Source organism: Schistocerca americana, chromosome X (assembly GCF_021461395.2).
Source record: "Schistocerca americana isolate TAMUIC-IGC-003095 chromosome X, iqSchAmer2.1, whole genome shotgun sequence".
Taxonomy (NCBI): Eukaryota; Metazoa; Arthropoda; class Insecta; order Orthoptera; family Acrididae; genus Schistocerca; species Schistocerca americana.
The window spans coordinates 855090478-855115984 of record NC_060130.1 but is presented as its reverse complement, the minus strand read 5'-3'; the positions used below and the strand labels follow the sequence as shown (position 1 = coordinate 855115984).

The following is a 25507-nucleotide window of genomic DNA, read 5'->3' as shown; positions in this document are numbered from 1 at the left end:
TCCAAATTTTCTCTCAGTTGTTCTGCCACTAATGCTGCTGAGTCGGGAGGTCGGTAAAAGGAGCCAATTATTAACCTAGTTCGGTTGTTTAGTGTAACCTCCACCCATAATAATTCACAGGAACTATCCACTTCTACTTCACTACAGGATAAACTACTACTAACAGCGATGAACACTCCGCCACCGGTTGCATGCAATCTATCCTTTCTAAACACCGTCTGTACCTTTGTAAAAATTTCGGCAGAATTTATCTCTGGCTTAAGCCAGCTTTCTGTACCTATAACGATTTCAGCTTCGGTGCTTTCTATCAGCGCTTGAAGTTCCGGTACTTTACCAACGCAGCTTCGACAGTTGACAATTACAATACCGATTGCTGCTTGGTCCCCGCATGTCCTGACTTTGCCCCGCACCCGTTGAGGCTGTTGCCCTTTCTGTACTTGCCCAAGGCCATCTAACCTAAAAAACCGCCCAGCCCACGCCACACTACCCCTGCTACCCGTGTAGCCGCTTGTTGCGTGTAGTGGACTCCTGACCTATCCAGCGGAACCCGAAACCCCACCACCCTATGGCGCAAGTCGAGGAATCTGCAGCCCACACGGTCGCAGAACCGTCTCAGCCTCTGATTCAGACCCTCCACTCGGCTCTGTACCAAAGGTCCGCAGTCAGTCCTGTCGACTGCCCAAAATGGCATTCAGGATAGTGGTAGTCATCCTTTAAATTGAGAATTATTGTTCCACCGTATAAACTGATCATCACTACCCCTCCTCAACGGCACTCAGGTTAACATTAGTCACCGTATGTCAACTGACCATCATTTCTTCCCAGTTGTGTTTGTAGTATGGCTGTCCCTGTGTCATCTGGCCATCATTGCCACCCATTGTGTCCATGGTAGTGGTAGTCGCTATATGGCACTTAATCTTACCATTATTATTCTGTTTCACACAATTTCATGTAATAATGGTGATGTTTATGGATAATACGTTTACACTTTTGTTGTAACAGGTTTTTGCTAGTTCTAGCCGGTTCATGCCAAGTAATCTGACCATTATTACCCCAGTTTATTACAAAATGACGATATATGGGGTAATTCGTTACAATTTTGCTAAAAAATTATGATGTATGGGGCTTAGTGTTACGTAGTCTCTGCTGTGGGATAAGAGAAGATGACAAAAATTTTGTAAGACTAGATAAAGTTGTGACACTAGCGTGGAGGTCACTATAATATTTGGCTTACTTTGATAACAATTGTTGCTAAATGAAGACGAATTTTCGACAAATATATACATGGGAATAACATAATTTATTTTGTAGAGGAATATTTTCAACTCATTGTGGGGATGGTACAGCAAACAATAATATACAATGAAGAAACAAACAAACTTTTTTGCGTGGTTGTAACTATTATTTATTTTCTAATGCCACATTTCTCCTGATTCAAGCATCTTCAGATAGTCTGCTATTAGATGGTGTTAGGCACATGGGATACCAAGAATACATAACATTCTAGCAAATAACTGCTCTCGTCAAGTGTTAAGAAACACTGTGCAGTGTCCTTGTTGAGGCATGTAATGTAGTCCAGTGATTACAAAATAGAATCAGCTCTACACAGATGTATGTAGACCTGAGCCTGTTTTGTATTCATTGGACTACGTTACAGAGGCATGTACATAGACATATGTAGGCCTTATCCTAGTTTGTATGCACTGGATTATATTACGCACCTCAATAAGGACACCACGCTGTGTTTCAGAATATCTGATAAGGCCAAATATTCGATGGAACATATTGTATGCTTCGTATCCCATGTGCCTAACACCATCTAATATCAGCCAATCAGAAAATGTGGCGAAACATATCATTGGTAAGTAAATTATAATTACAACCCTGCAACCAAGACTGTTTGCTTCTTCATAGTTTACTTTGGCACAAAGAGCAGACAGTTCTACTGCTAAGTGCACTTTAAGCTGTAAGTTGTATCAGCAGTACTACCCATGCGTGTTATTTTATGTTATCTTATAGAATCAACTTCTAAGTATTTTGATCAGTTTAGGAACTGGTACTATGCTCTTCGCTTAACTCATAATTTGTTTCAGCAGTGCCCATCAGCCAGCCATGTGTATTTCGATAAGCCTTATTTTTCTGAACCATCAGTCTTCTGACTGATTTGATGTGACTGGCCACGAATTCCTCTCATGGGCCAACCTTTTCATCTCAGAGTAGCACTTACAACCTACATCCTCAATTATTTGCTTGATGTACTCTAACTTCTATCTTCCTTCACAGTTTTTCCCTCTACAGCTCCATCTAGTGCCATGGAAGTTATTCCCTAATGTCTTAGCAGATGTTCTACCATTCTGATAAGAAATACACACAACTTAGATGTGGAAATATTTAATTTGTAGGTCCGTTGTGCCTTGCAGAGTCTGGTACAATAATCACAGCTGGTCATCGCCAGTTGTCCGCAGCTCGTGGTCTTGCGGTAGCGTTCTCGCTTCCGGCGCACGGGGTCCCGGGTTCGATTGCCGGCGGGGTCAGGGATTTCTCTGCCTCGTGATGACTGGGTGTTGTGTGTTCTTCATCATCATTTCATCATCATTGACTCGCAAGTTGCCGAAGTGGCGTCAACTAAGGAGGACTTGCAATACGGCGGCCGAACTTCCCCGCATGGGGCCTCCCGGCCAACAATGCCTTTACGATCAAAAAATGGTTCAAATGGCTCTGAGCACTATGGGACTTAACATCGGAGGTCATCAGTCCCCTAGAACTTAGAACTACTTAAACCTAAGTAACCTAAGGACATCACACACATCCATGCCCGAGGAAGGATTCGAACCTGCGACCGTAGCAGTCGCGCGGTTCCGGACTGAAGCGCCTAGAACCGTTCGTCCACAGCCTTACGATAATTTCTTTTCATCGCCTGTTTATGTTAACCTGTAGGTTTTATCAGTAGTCCATCATCCGAGCCATATGTATGAAATGACCACACGCCTGTCTGGTGACTGTCGACGACTACTCACAATTGTCAAAGCGATGGAGTACAAATCACGTGAATAGCGAGTATTGGGAAACGAATGCAGCTCAATCGGCTTCGCCATACAGGTGCAGTGCTCTACGGAAAGCCGTGATGGTCGTACATGAAAATGTGCGCACGGTCTAGGTTTGAAAAGGCAGTTTACATTCGCCTTCGTGACGGCGGACAGCCTCATTACTTACGCGAAATCGAGACGCAGCAGGTCTGTGCCGTAGAGCCTGTTGACGGAGTAGCGGTAGCTGTCGCGGACGGGCAGGCCGTCCTGCAGGAAGAAGGCGGCGGCCACGTCGAGCGTGAAGTCGTGCCTCCGGGGCGCCTCCTGCAGCAGCCGCAGCAGCGCTCCCAGCTCGCGGTGCAGCGGCTCGTCCAGCCGAGTGCCCGCCAGAGGGGTCAGGATGCTCGCCAGCCGCCTGCAACAGCGCCCACCATATACTGCTGCAAACTGACGGCTAAGTAACACACTGAAGCGCCAAAGAAACTGTTATATGCATGCGTATTCAAATACAGAGATATTTAAACAGCCAGAATACGGCGTTGCAACGTCTACATAAGACAATAAATGTCTGGCGCAGTTGTTAGATGGGCTACTACTACTACAATGGCAGGTTATCAAGATTTATGTGAGTTTGAACGTGGTGTTACAGTCGGCGCAAGAGCGATGGGATACAGCTTCTCCGTGGAAGTAATAAAGTGGGGACTTTCCTGTACGACCATTTCACGAGTGTTAACGTGAATATCAGGAATCCGGTAAAACAGCAAATCTCCGACATTACTGCGGCTGGATAAAGATCCTGCAAGAATGGGGCCAGCGACGACTGAAGAGAATCGTTCAATGTGGCAGAAGTTCAACCCTTCCGCAAATTGTTGCAGATTTCAATGCTGGGCCGTCAACAAGTGTCAGCGTGCGAACCATTCAATGAAAACATCATCGATATGGGCTTTCGAAGCCGAAGACCCGCTCGTGTACCCTTGATCAGTTCACAAGACAAAGCTTTATGCCTCGCCTGGACCCGTCAACACATTGGACTGTTGATGGCTGGAAACACGTTGCCTAGTGGGACGAGTCTCGTTTCAAATTCTATCGAGCGGATGGACGTGTACGGGCATGGAGACAACCTCATAAATCCATGGACCCTGCATGTGAGCACGGGACTGTTCAAGCTGGTGGAGGTTCTGCTCTGTAATGGTGTGTGGCGTGTGCAGTTGGAGTGATATGGGACCTCTGATACGTCTAGATACGACTCTGACAGGTGACACATACGTAAGCATCCTATTTGATCACCTGCATCCATTCATGTCCATTATGGATTCCGACGGACTTGGGTAATTCCAGCAGGACAATGCGACACCCCAAACATACGGAATTGCTGCAGAGTAGCTCCACGGACACTCCACTCTTCTGAGCTTAAACAATCCTGCTGGCCACCAAACGTCCCCAGACATGAACATTACTGAGCATATCTGGGATGCCTTGCAATGTGCTTTTCGGAAGAGACATCCACACCTTTGTACTCTTGCGGATTTATGGAGAGCCCTTCAGGATTCGTGGGGTCAATTCCCTCCAGAATTATTTCAGGAATTAGTCGATTCCCTGCCACGTCGTGTTGCGGCACTTTTGCGTGTTCGTGGGGGTCCTACACGGTATTAGGCAGATGTATCAGTTTCTTTGTCTCTTCAGTGTATTATGATACTAGCTGCACTGCTCGGTGTTGTCCGCCGCGATGTTTAATATCTACCACACAAGTGATTGGCCCTGTGACGTGTTGAAATAGCAAACTCAAGCCGCATGGGGAACTGCAGTTGCTTTAGATCGAAGTTCGGGAAATCTCGGGTTCTGTTCGGTCTTTTGATCAGCCCGCGATCTAGTGACTTGTGTTGGTACTATATCCACGACCTGCCTAAGCGTTTGTATGACAATGTGGATTTTAATAACCAAAATAACTGTGAAACACCGACTAAGATATCTTCTACGATATATGTCATATGCAACAACGGCAACAAATCAATAAATAAGAGTTTTCCAACACGTTTCTGTAAAATTCTCGAGCTTTCGCTCATCCCAGGATCAACTGACGTCTGATGTCCTACCTCCACTTTTTTTAAAAATATCAATACATATTGTATCGATAGCTATAAAGCGCACAGTTGTTATCGAGGCGAAAATGTTGATATTTTGTAATGTCAGTATCGTTGGCCCGTCCCTATGCGTGAGAAGTCACGTGAGAGAAACCCTTCTGATGTGTGTTCTGTGCACGAAATATTATTCAAATGGACATCACACACATCCATGCCCGAGGCAGGATTCGAACCTGCGACCGTAGCGGTCACGCGGTTCCAGTGTAGCGCCTAGAACCGCTCGGCCACTCCGGCCGGCCTGTCCCGATTACCGTCCAAATTAATCACATATGCTCGTCAAGTGTACCACACACCATCACGCCAGGTAATAAAGTGTATAACGATGACGAATGCAGTCTGGCAACTTTCGTTCTTCTGGCAGTTTCGGCACAAGGATAAGTCCATCGTGATATTGAACACTGTACCGGAATTTCATCTGAAGAGATAGGGTGATGTCACTGCTGTGTCCAATATTGTAGTTGAGAGCATCTCTGTCGATGCGCCTCTGTTCTGCTGCCGCGTCAAGGGAAGCCGCAACAAGGGCCACCAAGGTGAAAGCCCTTTCGCTCCAAAAGTGGTCATACTGTGCTGATACTTATCTTGCTGAAAACAAGCTCATTTCCTGCCTAAAGGTACGTGACGCACGCGCTGACGAACTATGAGGGCGATCTCCCGTTACTACTCGGTCAGGCCCTCTGAGATCTTGCAAGGAGATGATTCTAGCCCTTCTCAGTCCACCGTTCGTATATTCGCATGGTGGTCGCGAGTGCAAGCAGCAATATCGTGATCTTGGTACATCATGGTACTGGCGTTGACGAATATCGACACTTACTGGTAGACATTTCTCCTTCATACTCAGGGCATCATAAGAATTTCTCGTAAACAACCACCATTCAAATGCTTTTTGTGAATGAGAAACCCTTTCCCAAGTATTTATTTACATGCAGCACGTACATGGCGTTACTCCTATCTTCTGTGTGCTGTTGGGCTAAAAAGTCAAGTATTTTCATATCCAAGTATGTAGCATACTTCGCGCCAATTTGACGTTGGCGCGTGCCATATTCATGCCGTTGCAGTTTCAATGGCCAGTATTGTATTTACAGATGAGGAGGAATTCACGCAGAGTAGGATAATAAATTACCACAATACCCACGAGCGAACAGATGCATCAGGTTGGCTTTAGTGTTAGTATGTCCGCAGAAATTGTGGATGACAGACTGATACGATCATTCACTTAATCGGACAAATTGGCAGGTGCTGTATATTACCAGTTTCTGCGCGATAAATTATGCTGCTATTGAAAAACGTTACCCCTACAGAACAACAACGAATGTAGCTTATGTACGACACTGCATCACATCATGTAATGTGCTTCCTAAGACAATACTTATCAGAAACGTTTAATAGGCGATGAATTAATCAAGGAGGTCCAGTAGCATGGCATCTGACCTTAATTTCGTAGAAGTCTGGTTACGGGAACAGTTTTAACGCTGTGTGTATCCCACACCCACGAACGACAGGGTCAAGTAAAAAAGAGCCCCAACATCACGAATGTGACCAAATCCGAGGGTACCTAGACTTGTTCGAATGAGTTTGTGATTCTTTGAGGACGGGGACTGGAATTTATAAAAATGAATCCCAACCACAGTTAGCAGACCTAGCACTATTAACAGACTGTGGCTGTCATTAAACAGACTGGGCCATATACCAACAAGTTATTGTTTCCGGACGTTGGCTTCTAGTTTAGTTTATGGTGCACTCATTTTTTCATACGGTGCCCAGACTTTATGCGAAGGAAACTTATTCCTTTCCAAGCAGCAGATCATCTTGGTCGCTGGAGCAACAAAGGTTTCGAAGCGTTTGGGAGAAGGCTCAGCTCATTCCTGCTTTGAAGAAGGATAGTTGGGCACTTGCGCTCAACAGTAGGTCGACAGTATTGAAGTTTCTTTGTTTGTAGAGTTATGGAACATGTTTTATGTCCATATACACTGAAGTGACAAAAGTCATATTATAGCGATACGCACATATACAGATGGCGGTAGCATCGCGTAAACAAGGTATAAAAGGGCAGTGCATTGGCATAGCTGTCATTTGTATTTAGGTGGTTCATTTGAAAAGGTTTCCGACCTGATTAAGGCCGCACGATGGTAATTAACAGACTTTGAACACTGAATGTTAGTTGTAGATAGACACACGGGACTTTCCATTTCGGAAATCATTGGAGAACTCAATATTGCGAGATCCACAGTGTCAACAGTGTGCTGAAGGTAGCAGACTTTTTAGGCATTACCTCACACCACGGACAACGCAGTGGCCAATGGTCTTCATTTAAGGGACAAGAGCAGTGGCATTTGCGTAGAGTTGTCAGTGCTAACAGATAAGCAACACTGCGTGAAATAACAACAGAAATCAATGTGGGATGTACGACGAAGGTATCAGTTAGGACAGTGCGGCGAAATTTGAAGTTAATCGGCTATGGCAGTAGACAGCAGAACCTACATTGCCTGCAGCACCTTTCCTGGGCTCGTGACTATACGGTTGGACCCTAGACTACTGTAAAACTGTGTTCTGGTCAGATGAGCCCCAATTTTAGTTGGTAAGAGCTAATGGTAGGGTTGACGTTTGGCGCAGGTCCCACAAAGCCATGAACCAAAGTTGTCAACAAGTCAATGTGCAAACTGGTAGTGGTTCCATTATGGTGTGGGCTGTGTTTCAATAGAATGGACTGGGTACTCTGGCCCAACTGAACCGACCATGGACTGGAAATGGTTATGTTCGTCTAGTTGGAGACCATTTTAGCCCGTAATGAACTTCCTGTTCCCAAATAGCAATAAAATTTTCATGGATGACAATGGGCCATGCCACTGGACCACAATTGTTCGCGTTTGCTTGAAGTTAATGCGGATGAGTAGGAAGATCGAATCTGTAATGTTCGGATACAGTATTACTAGCGTCGTGCTTCACACAAGCAAGTCTTTTCAATAACTGAGCGTAACGTTGCAAGGCGATATTAGGTGGAACGAGCATGTGAGAACCGTGATAGGGAAGGCGAATGGTCGACTCCGGTTTATTGGGAGAATTTTAGGAAAGAGTGGTTCACCTGTAAATCTGAGCGCATATAGGACGCTGGTGCGACCTTTTCTTGAGTACTGAGCCAGTGTTTGGGATCCGTACCAGGTCGGATTGAAGGAAGACATCGAAGGAATTCAGAGGCGGGCTGCTGGATTTGATACCACTGGGTCTGAACAACACGTAAGTGTTACGGAGATGCTACGGGAACTCAAATGGGAATCCCTGGAGTGAAGGCGACGTTCTTTTCGAGAAACACTATTGAGAAAATTTAAAAAACTGGCATTTGAAGCTGAGCGCTGAAAGATTCTACAGCTGCAAACATATATTGCACGTAAGGACCACAAAGATAAGATACGAGAATTTATGGCGCATATGGAGGCATATAAACAGTCGTTTTTCCCTCTCTCTTTTTGCGAGTGGAACATGAAGTAGTGTACCCTCCACCACACATCGTATGGTGGCTTGCGGTGTGTCTATGTAGATGTAGATAAACATTCCGGACAATTCGTGCAAATGATTTGGCCACCCAGATCGCCCGACATGTATCGCATCGAACATTTATGGGACATAATCAAGAAGTCAGTTCGTCCATAAAGTCCTGCCCAGGCAACACTTTCCCAATTACGGGTGGATATAGAGACAACATAGCTCAATATTTGTGCAGGAGACTTCCAACTTGTTGAGTCCACGACAAGTAGAGCTGCTGCACTAAGCTGGGAAAAAGGAGGTCCGACACGACTTTAGGAGGTATCCCATCTGAGAATTCATAATAGTAACTACGAATATACCCGAAGGAACTTTTACTGGGCAATTACTGCATAAAACATAAATGATTTGGTGGATAATGTCAGAAGCTTTGCAAGGCTGCTCAGATATGATGCGGCTGTTTATAAAAGAGTCACAACGCCTGAAAATTGAAGTCAAATGCAGAAAGACAAGCAGAGGATCGACAACTACAGTCCGATCCACAAACCATGGCGGTTCACGCAGCTCGAGACGCAGACTGGGATTGTATTGTTGCCGGTTCCAAGCGAACGTTCGGTCGCACACGTGCCCTGCACTTGAAGAAATTATGTCTCTCACCTGCTTCTTGAGCCGAATTTATCGATTACCACCACCACCAGCTATGACAACTAGCAACAAATGGAATAAACACTCATTATTCCGATTATGTTTAATGTTCCCATTGGCTACGCCATTGACAGGAGAGTGCTGAGAACACTACGGAACACTCGTTGGGTGCCGGAGAATGCGTGACTCCAGCTGTAGTACAGGGACTTACAGCTGACCCTCAACATAAACAAACTATAAAACTTCTGGGAGTACAATTCCGCAGAAACCTGACACTGAACAAGTATGTAAAACTAATTGTAAGGAAAGCAGATGCCTTACCGAGATTCATGTGCAGTATGCTAATAAAATTTAATTACCTCACATCGTCTATTCTACAGGTATTCTCGAGTATTGATAGTCTGATACGCTTCACAGGTAACATTAACAGAGGACATAAAGCTATGTTTTGTCAGTTTAATAAGCGCGAGAGTAACACGAATATGCACGTCAAATTCGAGGGACAGACACTATAACATAGTCGTTGTGCACCACGAAGATGTTTACTCTTAAAATTCCGAGAGAGTACTTTCAGAGAAGAAGCTGGAAACATATCACCTTTCCCTGTGTACATTAATCGAAGTGACCGCTACGCGAAAATCAGGGATGTTCGGTCTCATGCAGAGGATTACCGACAGTCACATATCTTTCGGGAGTGGTGCAATAGAAGTTATTGAATTAGTCAGAATTAGTATTGAAAGATATATTGAAAGATGAAGAAGTATCAGTTTGTGCTCCAATTATCTAGAAAACGCCATTGACTGAATGAAATGGGGCAAGATGATAGAAATTGCAAAATTGAAGAAGGTGAACTGGAAGAACAGGAGACTAATTAAGGGAACTATATACAAGATAGAAAGCAATAATGAAGCTAAGGAATGGTATGACACTGGTTTGAAATCAGAAGAGGAGTAAAAGAGCCGGCCGAAGTGGCCGTGCGGTTAAAGGCGCTGCAGTCTGGAACCGCAGGACCGCTACGGTCGCAGGTTCGAATCCTGCCTCGGGCATGGATGTTTGTGATGTCCTTAGGTTAGTTAGGTTTAACTAGTTCTAAGTTCTAGGGGACTAATGACCTCAGCAGTTGAGTCCCATAGTGCTCAGGGCCATTTGAACCATTTTGAGTAAAAGAGGCTTGTTTTCTTTCACCATACATATCGAAGACTTAGTAATGAATGAGCTAGAAGTAGAGTAGGAATTAGTAAGCGTACTAGGCTGCGGGATCAAATGGATCAGATATGATGATGACATGGGACCGCTTGCAGTTAAAACAGTATCTATTCAAAAAACTATCCGAAATTGAAGAAGGAATGTAAGAGTACGGAATGAAAATCAGCCAAAGAAAACTAAGGTGAGGAGAGTACACGTCAAAGAAGATATGAAAGCGAAAATTGTAGAATGTCAATTGGAACAATGTGAACAGCACAGTTATTTGGGGAGCATGCTGGCAGATAACTGGGCGAGTGAAGAAGAAATAAAATCACGAACTGCAATGGGACAGAAAGCTTTCGAGAAGAAGAAACGCTTATTATGCAGAAAAATGGAACTGAAGTTAAGGAAAGGGTTGGTTAAATGCTACGTGTGCAGCCTTTTCTGTACGGCTATTAAAAATGAAAACTAATCACTGAAGAAAAGGGAAAGTTGGAGATGTGGGTTTCGACGAGAATGGAGAAAATAAAACAGATGGATAAAATGAAAGATAGTGAAGTAATGAAAAGAGAAAAGGAACAAAGAACTATCGTAAAACACGTTAAGTAAACGACAGAAAACTCGATGGGACGTATTCTGCGACGAAAAGAAATTCTAACAACAGCGTTAGAAGATACAGTGGAAAGACAGCAGAAAATAGAGAGGAGAAGATTAAAAATACTGAGTGAAGAGGAAGGAGGAAGATAGTCTAGGAAGCAGTTGGTCGTGAACAGGATCAGATGGACACTGCAATGGTGCCAAGAACCTGCCAACAGGCAAAATACCTGATGATTATGATGATGATTACGAATGTCACCAGAAGCACTATCCGATACACACCGTTAGCTGGAGGGGTATAGGTGTAGATGTAAAATATGAGTATGTCAGTTGAATTTTGAATTCTGTAGTTGTACTGTGCAAAATACTAATTTCTTTCGCTACCGCTTTTTCGAAGTCGAATACTAAAGTGAAATTTACAATACGTGTGCCAGCAAAAGTGTCACTGCTACACGGTTCTGAACACTCAGAAGCCTGCCTGTAAAACAAGCTAGCTTAAAAAACACAGTACAACTAACAGATTTTCCGAAATTGGCGCCCTCGCTCTTCACCATGCGATGTCGCGTTGGAATTAACTGCTAAAACACTCTGAGTCAAAATGTTTTGCGATCCTGAGTTTAGTGGCTAACACACTGGACTCGCATTCGGGAGGACGACGGTTCAACCACGCCACCGGCCATCCTGATTTAGGTTTTCCGTGATTTCCCTAAATCGCTCCAGGGAAATGCCGGGATGGTTCCTTTGAAAGGACACGGCCGACTTCCTTCCCTAATCCGATGAGACCAATGACCTCACAGTTTGGTCTCCTCTCTCAAACAACCGAACCGATCCTGAGTTTGTGATAAAAGTTCAAATGAAGTATCTAATGTGCATATGCTGCAGGCTGGAGAGCGTTACTGACTCTTATTTTACGATTCCTGAAGGACTGCAGAAAGTTAGCTGCTGTAACTGAATGGTGACATTGAAGTTCAGGCTACTGAACAGTACTATAAAGCATTTCTTCATCTATTTTTGCAGTGGTAAGTATACATAGTACCGCATTAAAATTGATTTCGTCATTATTCGTGTCGCATAGAAATATGTAGACTTAGAATTTAATTACCTTTGTAACTCAGACAGCACAGTTCATTGTAATGAAAAGAACGGAAAGAATTTCCTTTAGTTTATGACTGGTGCTCAAAATGACTTCAGTGGTTGGTAATACATGATTTATAGCGGAGAATGATGTGATTATGAGCAATCCAATACGTGTCAGCATCGATGGTTAATTGGAGGATTGCTGTCAATGATTTTTGAAAGTAATTTGTTCCCTGTAAGTTGTAATGTCCCTTACTTTATCAGAGTTTTTGTCGCAAACAAAAGATCGTACGAAATTTTGATAAAGAATTTCTTGTTATTCTAATGGTGCATGCGATGGAGAAGAGCTTTGGTGCAATTTTTTCGACACCCACTGTAGTACATTAAACAATGAATATGGCACATTTTGTAGCTTGTTTTTGTTCACAAAGTTGTATGTGTAGTTGAAGGTCGTCATGTAAAATAACGCAAAAGACTTTTGAGGACGTCTCTGAACGTATACCAAAACTGTAATATGTTTGCAGACGTAGTTTCCAGCGTGAACAAGCGCGTCAGTAGTCAGCATGTCGAGCTGCCATTGTATACTAGCACGTCTATACGTGTGTATGAAACGAGCGTAACACTGAAGAAAGGGATACTGGATGCAAATCAAAAATAAAAGGACCTAAATTGTAAACTACACGTTAGTGTTCGACTCAGAAAACGGAAATACCTACGTAACAGTTAACAGGAGGGCTATGGTAACTCTAGATCAAAACACACCTTTGGGTTACCTACATGCAGGATGTGACGTCAGCAAGATGGCATATGGCGAGATATTTAAAAATTGACTGGAAATTTCAATACTAAAGAAGGTATTGGGCAGTAAATTTGGATATTTGTGGGAAATTAAAAAATTATGAATGGGATTAGGTGGTAGACTTGAAAACATTGCTTCTTTAACAACCTCTTTTTCAACCAGTCACATTGCAGACACGGGTACACACACACACACACACACACACACACACACACACACACATACACACTTAAAAAATACCTGAAGTGAATAAAATTACATCAATAATACTGTCAACTGCGTTTTCATTACTGGTTACAAAAAATCGGTTGTTGACTGACTTCCAGTTACGTCTGTGAATTTCATTGGATGCTGCATATCATTCGCTTTCGAATTTTGGAATGAGTATTTAACAGCTAAACTCCAACGTTTACTTATCCAATGTAATTAACAAAACAGTAATATATAGTTGTCAAAGATAAGTTTCACTTTTCATATTATTACACAATACTTCAAAGATGTGAGATAAAAAATGCTAAAATAAGACCCTTTTTGCTTGTCTTCGCCAACAGATGCCTGCACTTGTAAATGTTCAAAATTCGACTGCTGTACTATGATGTAAGACACAACATATGGTCAAATTAATTAACAGGTTTGTTTACAAATAAATCTTCAGCGACCAGTCACGATTTTCTTCATCTACTTTTCGCACGACGCATTTCGCGAAATGATTTCCATTTTCAAGTTCGCTTTTTGTGTGTATCATGCCATTTCTATTGATGTTGTCAATGTGTCAGAGTCTGCTTCATTTCGCTGACTGTTAAGTTTTCTAATGGTTCATTTGTGCAATTTGTACTATGTTGGTGGTAGGCATTCTGATTATATTCATATGCATTCCAAGATGTATCGGGGACTTATTTTTGCAATGTTGCTGTTATTTACTTTGCTAATTCTTGGTGTACTTCAAGCTGTAAGTTAGATCTGCAGTAGTGCTCTACATTAATTTAATGTTATCATTGAAGAAGCTGCATGTATTTTAATAAATTATAGAGACAATTTATGTGCGAAAATGTTTAATTTTTTTGCAAAGTGTGTTTTGTACTCTAAATCTTATATATAATACATTTTTAGAGGTTTGAGGTTATACTTGCATATTACGATAAGCAGTCTATACGTGTTTTTTGTACTGGATAAATGATAGACAGTTTTATCAAAGAGTTTTCTTTGGATATATCGACTCTGTCGTGTTGCACCACGATCTTTGTAGACATTTCATCTCTGTCAATACATTGGGATATTTACCTTAGAGTTCGCAGACGTGTTTTACACGCCTGTTTGACGTAAAAATTACACTTTTTGCGTTGCTGGCGTATTTTTGCCTATATTTTAGGCGTGGAAAGAACTTTGTAATATTTGAAAACAATCATAAATGTGGAAAAAAATTACTTCGAGGAAGTAAAAATATTAGACTGGTTTTGATATCAGTCCAGTTTTTGATATGGTAGTAACATTGTTCACTCTACTCAACAAGTGATCTTTAAGCTGTAGTAACGATGTGTCTTTCGCAGCACTGTATGTGTAGCATATTACGCCTGTCGGATGTCAAACTTTTTGGAACAAGCAAAATACTCAGTCAGCAGTTTCAGTCTTGCCAGTGCCTAATCAGCATTTGTGTCATATTAAGCTGGTTGGATGCCATATCAGGATAAAACTTGTCCAACGTTCAGTCATGGAGTTCAGCGACGTCAATGTTGCCTATGCCTGCCTATCTTCCTGCCCTGTGACATTTTACAACAGTTTCGGTATGGGAATATTTCGAACACCCTGTAAAATACTATTAAATATTGAAAGTTACACCCTTTAATGCAATTCCTGGATGAATTCGTGTGTGTATGTATGTGTGTGTTTACGTCTGTGTGGCTGTGTGGTCCACATGTGTAACGTGATTAGTTGGAAAAAAAAGCATTTTTTTAAATATGTCTTGTTTTTAAATTTCCTACCAATTTTCAAATTTCCTGCTACCATCTTTATAACGTCTTGTGTTCAAGATAATTAATGACATCATATGTGCACATGTCAAGGACCAGGTCACAGATAATTGAACCTACCTCTTCATGCAGGTAACCAGAATATCAAAAGTCAATCTGATCCCAAGTCGCCATAGCCTTCCTCAAATAGTTACTCTGCACAAGACACCTACAGAATTCAACTCGTAGTCAGTGTACTCACACGAATAATAAATTACACTTTGTTCTTTTATTAAGCCAGTTATTGTTGGGTTGAAATGCGTCTTGACATAAATAAAGTTACAAGATATAAAATGGTTTGCTGTGCCTTCAGGTAAGACGCTTTTTTTTTCTTTTATTACTGAAAGTTTAAATTGAATGCCTGGTAAAAATCAATATATGTATAAGCACACAACACTGCTCAGTCTAATGAGATGTGGAGCTAAATGCATTTTCTGATGTGTGTTTAAGATGACGATATGGGTTCCATCTCCGTCGCTGAGTATCCTATCCCTGGTACTGCCAGCTAGAGTCCTGGAGATGTGGAGGGGGGGAAACAAAAACAGTGCCCACCCAGCCTTGGTAAGGCTATTGATGAAGCAGAAATATAAGTTCCAGTCTGAAACTCCACCAACACAAATGTGAATTATTACAAGGTATATTTGAAGATGGCACATCGCAACTAATTTTTTTTAAAAACTGAAAAATTACTTCCTGTTTCCAGAAGTGGTTATCTAGTGTTTGAGATCAGTATGAGTAGACATTTGTATAGTATGGTCAGAAACACCCTGAAATGCTTGTTGGTGTGTTCCAGGGTAGGTTTTAGTGATAAATAATTGCTAAGAACAAAATTCTATATGTTGCGCTGTTTCCGAGTTAATTAGCTTTGAAGTTAGACAACCAGGCCCTTAAGCGAGCAAATTCAAGCAGCCCGCCAGAAACAATTAGTGTCAGTTGTTCTCACAGCGTAGACGGTAGCGCGCGTGATTTCTCAGAATTTGGCTGTGGTCGAACCTTACTCCAGTCCCGTATCCAATTTTTGTATCGCTATCTTGCTCGGATTTACGAAACCGAACACAGCACATGCTTGGCGACACCACCTGTGGAGGGTCACTTGAGTTTGCGAGCGCAACGGCCTGATTGACTAGCTTCAATGCCAATTAACTCGGTAACGACGCAACGTATCGAATTTTGTTCTTAACAATTATTGCCCACTACAATCTACTCTGCAACACCGTAACAAGCTTTTCAGACTGTTTACGACCACCCTGCATACAGATGATGAGTGTGCACACGTCGCTCTGCAGAAGTTCCGGACACCGAAGGGTTTGAAAATAGACATTGGTCCGATGACTGCCGAGGGTCTGGAGAAAATGATACGGAAATTCGAAATGACGGGTTCTTTTGGTGTGCAACCTGGTAGAGGGAGGAAACGAATTGGTTCGACCTCAGACGAAGCAGTGGGCATCGCAATGCACGAGGAGACGAATGGTGGTGTGCAAACGTGTAGTGCACGGAGAGTTGCCCGAACATTGGACACACCCGTGAGCACGGTGTGTAAAATCCTACGAAACATCCTTCTTTGCTATCCATTCAAAATTACCCACGCGCACGAGTTGCCTCCTGTTGACCTGCCAGCAAGAGAGACCTTTGCTTTAGAATTTATTGCTCGCATGGAAGTGGGCAACGATTCAGCCGTGGAAGATTTTGAGGACAGATGAAACCAATTTCAATCTGACAGGATATGTCAATACACAGAATTGTCGAATATGGGCAACGGAAAACTCACACGCAAATCAACCAGTACCAATTCATCCTAAGAAAGTCAATGTGTGCTGTGGTTTTATGGCATCATTTATCATAGGGCCACATTTTTTCGAAGAGGCAGGTGCTTCTGGTCCTGTTACCTGCACCTTCACTGGTAACCGCTATGAGTGTCTTTGGCGCAACCACGTCATTCCTGCTCTCCAACAGCGTGGATGTGTGGATGGGATCATTTTTATGCAAGATGGCGCACCTCCGCAAATTGCAAATCCAGTTAAGTAGATGCTGAAGTGCCATTTCGTAAATGCTAGAATTATGAGCCGCCATTTCCCTACAGCCTGGCTGTCCCGATCACCTGATCCTAATCAGTGTGACTTCTGGCTGTGGGGCTATCTGAAAGATGTCGTGTTCAGTGTTCCGATTGCAAACTTATCTGCATTGAAGGCACGAATTGCGTAACACATTCTGAACGTGATCCCGGAAACATTTCGATCAGTTGTGGAACATGCTGTTTCTCGATTTCAACTTGTTTGCAGAAAACGGTGGACAGCATATTGAACATGTTTTGCGCCAGTCACACGGAAATTAATGATCCGATTTGATTTTGATTGATGCGCTTTATGCGGGTTTTGGCCTCAGAACAATTAAAAGCCGATTTTTCCCATCCGACGTGATACAACCCTGCCGTGATGGATGCCCTTACGTAACTAACAGTATCACACGTGTACAGCCGTGCGCACTGAGTAGTGCAGTTTGTTTAACGTCAAACGTAGATCTTAGGTATTATCGTATGATTCGTTTGTCATTTCTAGTCGACCGCTATTAAATTACGATGCTTACAGCGACATCTATTGCTATATATTTTTCTTCTGCTATTAGTTTTTCCCATTCTCCGATAATATTATGTTGCAATATGACGTCATTCTGTCCAGTGGTGTTATTTCTAGGGTGGTTTCAAACTTTTAACTTATTATAATCACCCTCCATGGTACATTCGTAATCAACATTCGAACAAGCAAAGAATATCAAGAAATAACAATCCTACATACACACAGATGTTATTTCTAATATGATACGTTATTATTCATACGAGGGGCGTACATAAGTAATACAATATTTTTTTTACTCTCACCAACTTCGGCTGAAAAATGCTGAAATTGTTGTGCGACATCGTGCAGCATTCGAGCTTCAGCCCCAGAGTTTCATGAGCTTCCGAGAGGCGGTGGCGATGTGCGTAGCCTTCAAAATGGCGTCTGTAACGGAGGTACGTTCCAAGCATACAGCTGTCTACATCTACAGCTACATCCATACTCCGCAAGCCACCTGACGGTGTGTGGTGGAGGGTACCGTGAGTACCTCTATCGGTTCTTCCTTCTACTCCAGTCTCGTATTTTTCGTGGAAAGATAGATTGTCGGTACGACTTTGTGTGGGCTCTAATCTCTCTGATTTTATCCTCATGGTCTCTTCGCGAGATATACGTAGGAGGGAGCAATATACTGCTTGACTCCTCAGTGAAGGTACGTTCTCGAAACTTCAACAAAACCCGTACCGAGCTACTGAGTGTCTCTCTTGCAGAGTCTTCCACTGGAGTTGATCTATCATCTCCGCAACGCTTTCGCGATTACTAAATGATCCTGTAACGAAGCGCTCTACTCTCCGTTGGATTTTCTCTATCTCTTCTATCAACCCTATCTGGTACGGATCCCTCACCGGTGAGCAGTATTCAAGCAGTGGGCGAAGAAGAGTACTGTAATCTACTTCGTCTGTTTTCGGACTGCATTTCCTTAGGATTCTTCCAATGAATCTCAGTCTTCCATCTACGTTAGCGACGATTAATTTTATATGGCAATTCCATTTCATGTCACTCCTAATGCCTACTCCCAGATAATTTATGGAATTAACTGCTTCCAGTTGCTGACCTGCTATATTTTAGCTAAATGATAAAGGATCTTTCTTCCTATGTATTCGCAGCACATTACACTTGTCTACACTGATATTCAGTTGCCATTCCCTGCACCATGCGTCAATTCGTTGCAGATCCTCCTGGATTTCAGTACAATTTTCCATTGTTACAAATTCTCGATATACTACAGCATCATCCGCAAAAAGCCTCAGTGAACTTCCGACGTTATCCACAAGGTCATTTATATATATTGTGAATAGCAACGGTCCTACGACACTCCCCTGCGGCACACCAGAAATCACTCTTACTTCGGAAGACTGCTCTCCATTGAGAATAACATGCTGCGTTCTGTTACCTAGGAACCCTTCAATCCAATCACACAGTTGGTCTGAGAGTCCATATGCTCTTACTTTGTTCATTAAATGACTGTGGGGAACTGTATCGAACGCCTTATAGAAGTCAAGAAACACGGCATCTACCTGAGAACCCGTGTCTATGGCCCTCTGAGTGTCGTGGACGAATAGCGCAGGCTGGGTTTCACTCGATCGTCTTTTTCGAAAGCCATGCTGATTCCTACAGAATAGATTTCTAGTCTCCAGAAAAGTCATTATACTTGAACATAATACGTGTTCCAAAATTCTACAACTGATCGACGTTAGAGATATAGGTCTATAGTTCTGCACATCTGTTCGACGTTCCTTCTTGAAAACGGGGATGACCTGTGCCCTTTTCCAGTCTTTTGGAAGGCTACGCTCTTCAAGAGACCTACGGTACACCGCTGCAAGAAGGGGGGCAAGCTCCTTCGCCTACTCTGTGTAAAATCGAACTGGTATACCATCAGGTCCAGCCGCCTTTCCTCTTTTGAGCGATTTTAATTGTTTTTCTATCCCTCTGTCATCTATCTCGATATCTACCATTTTGTCATCTGACTGACAATCTAGAAAAGGAACTACAGTGCAGTCTTCATCTGTGAAACAGCTTTGGAAAAAGACATTTAGTATTTCGGACTTTAGTCTGTCATCCTCTGTTTCAGTACCATTTTGGTCACAGAATGTCTGGAGATTTTGTTTTGATCCACCTACCGCTTTCACATAAGACCAAAATTTCATAGGGTTTTCTGCCAAGTCAGTACATAGAACTTTACTTTTGAATTCGTTGAACCACACTCGTATAGCCCTCCTCACACTACATTTCGCTTCGTGTTATTTTTGTTTGTCTGCAAGGCTTTGGCTATGTTTTCTAACTCGGTTGTTGTACCACGGTGGCTCTTATCCATCTCTTACGATCTTGCTTGGTACATACTCATCTAATGCATATTGTACGATGGTTTTGAACTTTGTCCACTGATCCTCAACACTATCTGTACTTGAAATAAAGCTTTTGTGTTGAGCTGTCAAGTACTCTGAAATCGGCTTTTTGCTTTCGGCAGAAAGCCAGAGGGTCCCAGATATTCAAAGGCGATTGCAGAATATCTACGGAGGCCAGGCGGTGAATAAAAGCATGGTGGGTCGTTGGGAGATGCATCTCTCATCATCGCAACTAGGTCGAGCAAATCTGACCGGTCTCTCGCGTGCCGACCAGCCACACACAGCTATGACGCCTACAATGTTGGAACGTGTGGACACTCTTATCCGAGGTGATCAACCAGTCACAATCAGACACCTCGCTGCTCAACTGGACGTCTCTGTTGGTAGTGCTGACACATTCGACCACCTTTTGAGATAACCATAGGTTGTCGCCCCTCAGGAAATTGGAGAAACAACTTCAGCATGTTCGTCGGGCCAAAAATGCAAATTAACTTCTCCTTTTCCATGACAACGCAATGCATCACAGAAGTTTGCGCTCCTCAGATGAGCTCAGAAAACTTCATTGGACTGTTCTTCCCAATCCAACATCCCAGATCTATCACCTTCCGACTTCCATCTTTTTGGCCTAATGAAGGATGCACTCCACTGGAAGCTGTACGTGGACGATAGGACAGTCATTGCTGCAGCAAGACGTTGGCTCGGACTTTGGTCAGTAGAGTGGTACCATGTGCACCTACAGGCTCTCTCACTAAGATGACGTAAGGCCGTCGCACTGAGCGGAGATCATGTGGGAAAATAGCGTTTTGTAGCCAAAAGAGTACTGAATAATACGGTGTGTTGGAATCCTAAATAAAACAAACCTGCTTCCAGAAAAAAATATTATGCATTACTTGTTCAGCACCCCTCGTACATAGATGGCACTTTTAAAATAATTATTGCGCACAGATCTGATGTGACTTAACGTTATCATATGGTTGAAAATACTCGGCGCAGCAGAATTAAAGGATTACTTTTGTGGATCCGCATATTTCCTGCCTACTGCGATGCTTAATTTTGAATTTTGATTCGAAGGTGCGTACAACTTTCCTTTGTAATGGTGCAAAAGTGAGCCGCCCTGTGACGTCATCCACGGGCTCGACGACGCTTCAGACACCAAGTTGAAGACACATCCGATAAAAGGTCACGACTCGGCAGTTCATGTGACGTGTAAGATGGGTTAATGATGTCAAATTGGCACCAAACTACATCAAAATTCTGCCTAACTCCGCCGTGGACGTTTCACGCTATAGGAAGATGGTCACAGCACATCTTATCCACATTTTTCCCTTCTTCCGACGCCGCTGCGATGGAGGTTAGAGTCGCGCACCCAACGTTGAAATCACTAAGTTTTCTTATGAGTGGCCGAGGAAAACATTTCAGACATACCGTCGACCAGAGTTGGCACGAAAACGCCATAGGGGATGGCAAAGGGAACCTCAATGAAACCACCCCTTTCCCTGGGGCGCTGATTTCCACACATTTCGCATTCTATGACGACACACAATAGGTGAGCTAAAAAAGCACCCTTCGTTGCTTAGGAGCACTTTCAAACTTCGTCGAATGGTTTTCATCGGTCCCTAGTGATTTTGACTTGGACAGGAGACTAAAACTACCGCGCTGCGCTCGAAAGGGTGCGGTCACGTTCGCTGTCGATACAGCCCCAAAATTTTTTTAGAAAAGGGCTGAAACGCCCGAGGGTTTCAGCATTTCAAACATTATGAAGAATGTCTTCATAATGCTCATCACACAGCGAACTGTCGTTTTCGAAATGGCAATGCGCCATGAAAACGGGCGATTTCATTGACGCACTTTCTTTCACCTCCTGCGGCCTTCCCGACTCGATTCTGAGTGGCAACACGTCCGGAATGTTGTCCCGCGTGACTTTTGGCGTCGCGCTTCTAGGTCAGAGGGACTGTGACGAACTTACCTCCGTATGACACGTCGACTGTGAAACTGGCAGACTTTCGGTGGTATTTGGTGCCTATGTGACCTCATTAACCCACCGTACACGTCACATGTTCTTCAGGGCTGTGGCCTTTTTCTGCATGTGTCGATACCTTGTTGTCTGAAGCATCGTCGAGACCGAGGGTGACGTTACAAAGCATCATGCTTTTGTAACATTACAGACAAAGGTTGTCCGCAACTTTCAGCCCAATTTCAGACTTAAGCATCGAAATGAGTAGGAATTACGTGGTTTAAAAGAAGTGTTCCCGCACTGCATTAGACCTTGTTTCTGCAGCACAAAATAAACTTTTAAAATTGCAAAAGAAAGTTTGGGTGTTAAAACCTGTTCGTTCATTTATGTTTTCAGAATATTTCCTATGTGTAACAGTATTTCTAATTGTTCTAGCAGATAAAGTTCTCTACCATTATTTTCTGTATGGACTACAGTTAGGCTGTTGTGATTGTCACTAATCGACACCATGTGATCAAAAGTATCCGGATGCCTGATTGAAATGACTTACAAGTTCGTGGCGCCCTCCATCGGTAATGCTGGAGTTCAGTATGATGTTTAGGCCACCCTTAGCCCTGATGACAACTTCCACTCCCGCAGGCATACGCTCAGTCAGGTGCTGGAAAATTTCTTGGTGAATGGCAGCCCATTCTTCACGGAATGCTGTACTGAGGAGAGGTATCGATGTCGGTCGGTGAGGCCTGGCACGAATTCGGCGTTCGAAAAGATCCCAAAGGTCTTCTATAGGATTCAGGTCAGGACTCTGTGCAGGCCAGTCCATTACAGCGATATTTTTGTCCTGCAACCACTCCGCCACAGGCTGTGCATTATCAACAGGTGCTCGATCGTGTTGAAAGATACAATCGCCATCCTCGAATTGCTCTTCAACAGTGGAAAGCCAGAAGGTCCTTAAAACATCAATATAGGCCTGTGCTGTGACAGTGCGACGCAAAACAAGAAGGGGTGCAAGCCCTCGCCATGAAAAACACGACCACACCATAACACCACCGCCTCCGAATTTTACTGTTGATAGTACACACACCGGCAGGTGACATTCACCGGGCACTCGCCATACGCACACCCCGCCATCAGATCGCCACACTGTGTACCGTGATTCGTCGCTACACACAACCTTTTTCCACTGTTCAATCGTCCAATGTTTACGTTCCTTACACCAAGGGAGGCGTCGTTTGGCATTTACCGGCATGATGTGTATCTTATGAGCAGCCACTCGACCATGAAATCCAAGTTTTCTCACCTCCCGCCTAACTGTCACAGTACTTGAAGTGCATCCTAATGCAGTTTGGAATTCCTGTGTGATGGTCTTGAAAGATATCTGTGTATTACACATTACGACCCTCTTCATCTGTCAGCGGTCTCTGTCAGTCAACAGACGAGGTCGACCTGTACGCTTTTGTGCTGCACGTGTCCCTTCACGTTTGCACTTCACTATCATATCGGAAACAGTGGACCCAGGGATGTTTAGGAGTGTGTAAATCTCGCTTACAGACGTATGACACAAGTGACACCCAATCACCTGACCACGTTCGAAGTCCATGAGTTCTGCGGAGCGCCCCATTCTGCTCTCTCACGATATATAATGACTACTGAGGTCACTGATATTGAGTACCTGGCAGTAGTTGTGAGCACAATGCACCTAATAAGAATAGCGTATGTTTTTGGAGGTGTCTGGATACTTTTGATCACTTAGTGTATGACTACGAGGGGTTGGAACATAAATAGTGGCAACTATTTATTCACAACCGGTACAAAAGAATTACATGTTTGCACGTGTTACTGTCCTTCAAAGTAGTCACTAGAACCCGTTGCCAGCAATATGGAAGGCGTAGTATACCTTTAGCACAGCCTGTTCTGTTGATGGTGCGAATGGAGCGGCCTTAAGTTATGGTGATTCTCGTGTACGACTGTGATGGTGTTATCCTATCGCATTACGTTCCTCCACTACTGACCGTCAATGCACAGTAGTACTGTTCGTTTTTGGAGCGTCACCTGCGACCAGCTTTGCGAAAGAAGCGGCGACACTTTCTGCGCAACCCACTCATCATTTTGCCAGACAATGCGCTGGCGCATACAGCTATGGCTGCTCTGTTCGGTCGATGGGACTGGGAAGTACTGTACCATCCACCATAGACCCCGGACTTAAGTCCTTGTGACTTTGATTTGATTCCAAAGATGAAGGAACCACTCCGTGGCATTTGCTTCAGAACTGTTCCAGAGATTCGACAGGCAGTAGACCGCTCCATTTGCACGATCAACAGTACAGTCTCTGCTAACGGTATATTACGCTGCCAACGAGTTCTACAGAACGCTGATGACTACTTTGAAGGACAGTAACAGGTGCAAACATGTAACTTGTTTGTATCGGTTCTGAATAAATAGTTGGCACTATTTAAGTTGCAGCCCTCTAATAAATGTACACATGGTTAGCTACTGAGGATTTATCAAACTGGTTGATACCGAAAGCATCAATGTGTATTTGTAATGTGTATCTTCCTATTCTACGCGTGTACAACGCATGGCGGCTGTTACGCTGTAATTTATATGTTCCACTATTCTCCGTTATTAGAGTGTTTTTGTTTATTGTTTTAGGCAAGTGATGTCCAAGTATGTTGCGTGTTGAGAAATGTAATTTTATATTAGTATTTCTAAATATGTTATCAATTACTTGTGATGATGTGCCTAAGTAGGGAATACTTGTAACGATTTATGCTGTGTCAGAAGTTTTTCCTGTCGTGTTTCTATTCGTCATATTGGACCGTACTTTGTTAAATAATTTATTAATTTATTTTATTGAATATTGTTGTTGTGGTCTTCAGTCCAGAGACTGGTTTGATGCAGCAGTCCATGCTACTGTATCCTGTGCAAACTGCTTCATCTCCCAGTACCTACTGCAAACTACATCCTTCTGAATGTGTTTAGTGTATTCATCTCTTGGTCTCCCTCTAAGATTTTTACCCTCCACGCTACCCCCCAATACTAAATTGGTGATACCTTGATGCCTCAGAATATGTCCTACCAACCTATCCCTTCTTCTAGTCAAGTTGTGCCACAAATTTCTCTTCTCCCCAATTCTTTTCAATACCTCCTCATTAGTTATGTCTACCAATCTAATCTTCAGCATTCTTCTGTAGCACCACATTTCGAAAACTTCAGTTCTGTTCTTGTATAAACTATTTATCGTCCATGTTTCACTTCCACACATGGCTACACTCCTTACACATACTTTCAGAAACGACTTCCTGACACTGAAATCTATATTCGATGTTAAAAAATTTCTCTTTTTCAGAAACGCTTTCCTTGCCATTGCCTGTCTACATTTTATATCCTCTCTGCTTCGACCATCATCAGTTATTTTGCTCCCCAAATATCAAAACTCATTTATTACTTTAAGTGTTTCATTACCTAAAGTAATTTCCTTAGCATCAACCGACTTAATTCGACTACTTTCCATTACCCTCGTTTTGCTTTTGTTTATGTTTATTTTGTATCCTCCTTTCAAGACACTGTCCACTCCGTTCAGCTGCTCTTCCAGGTCTGACAGAACTACAGCGTCATCGGCGAACCTCAAAGTTTTTATTTCTTCTCT

General features: G+C 43.1%; 1 protein-coding gene across 1 annotated transcript in view; it reads right to left on the bottom strand.

The window, feature by feature from the left end:
• Positions 1-25507, bottom strand: part of LOC124555243 (serpin A3-1-like) — a 150385-nt gene that overhangs the window by 37129 nt on the left and 87749 nt on the right. Inside the window, exon 4 of the mRNA XM_047129103.1 lies at positions 3214-3441. Within this exon, the coding sequence (XP_046985059.1) occupies positions 3214-3441 (228 nt within the window). The remainder of the gene's footprint in view (positions 1-3213; positions 3442-25507) is intronic.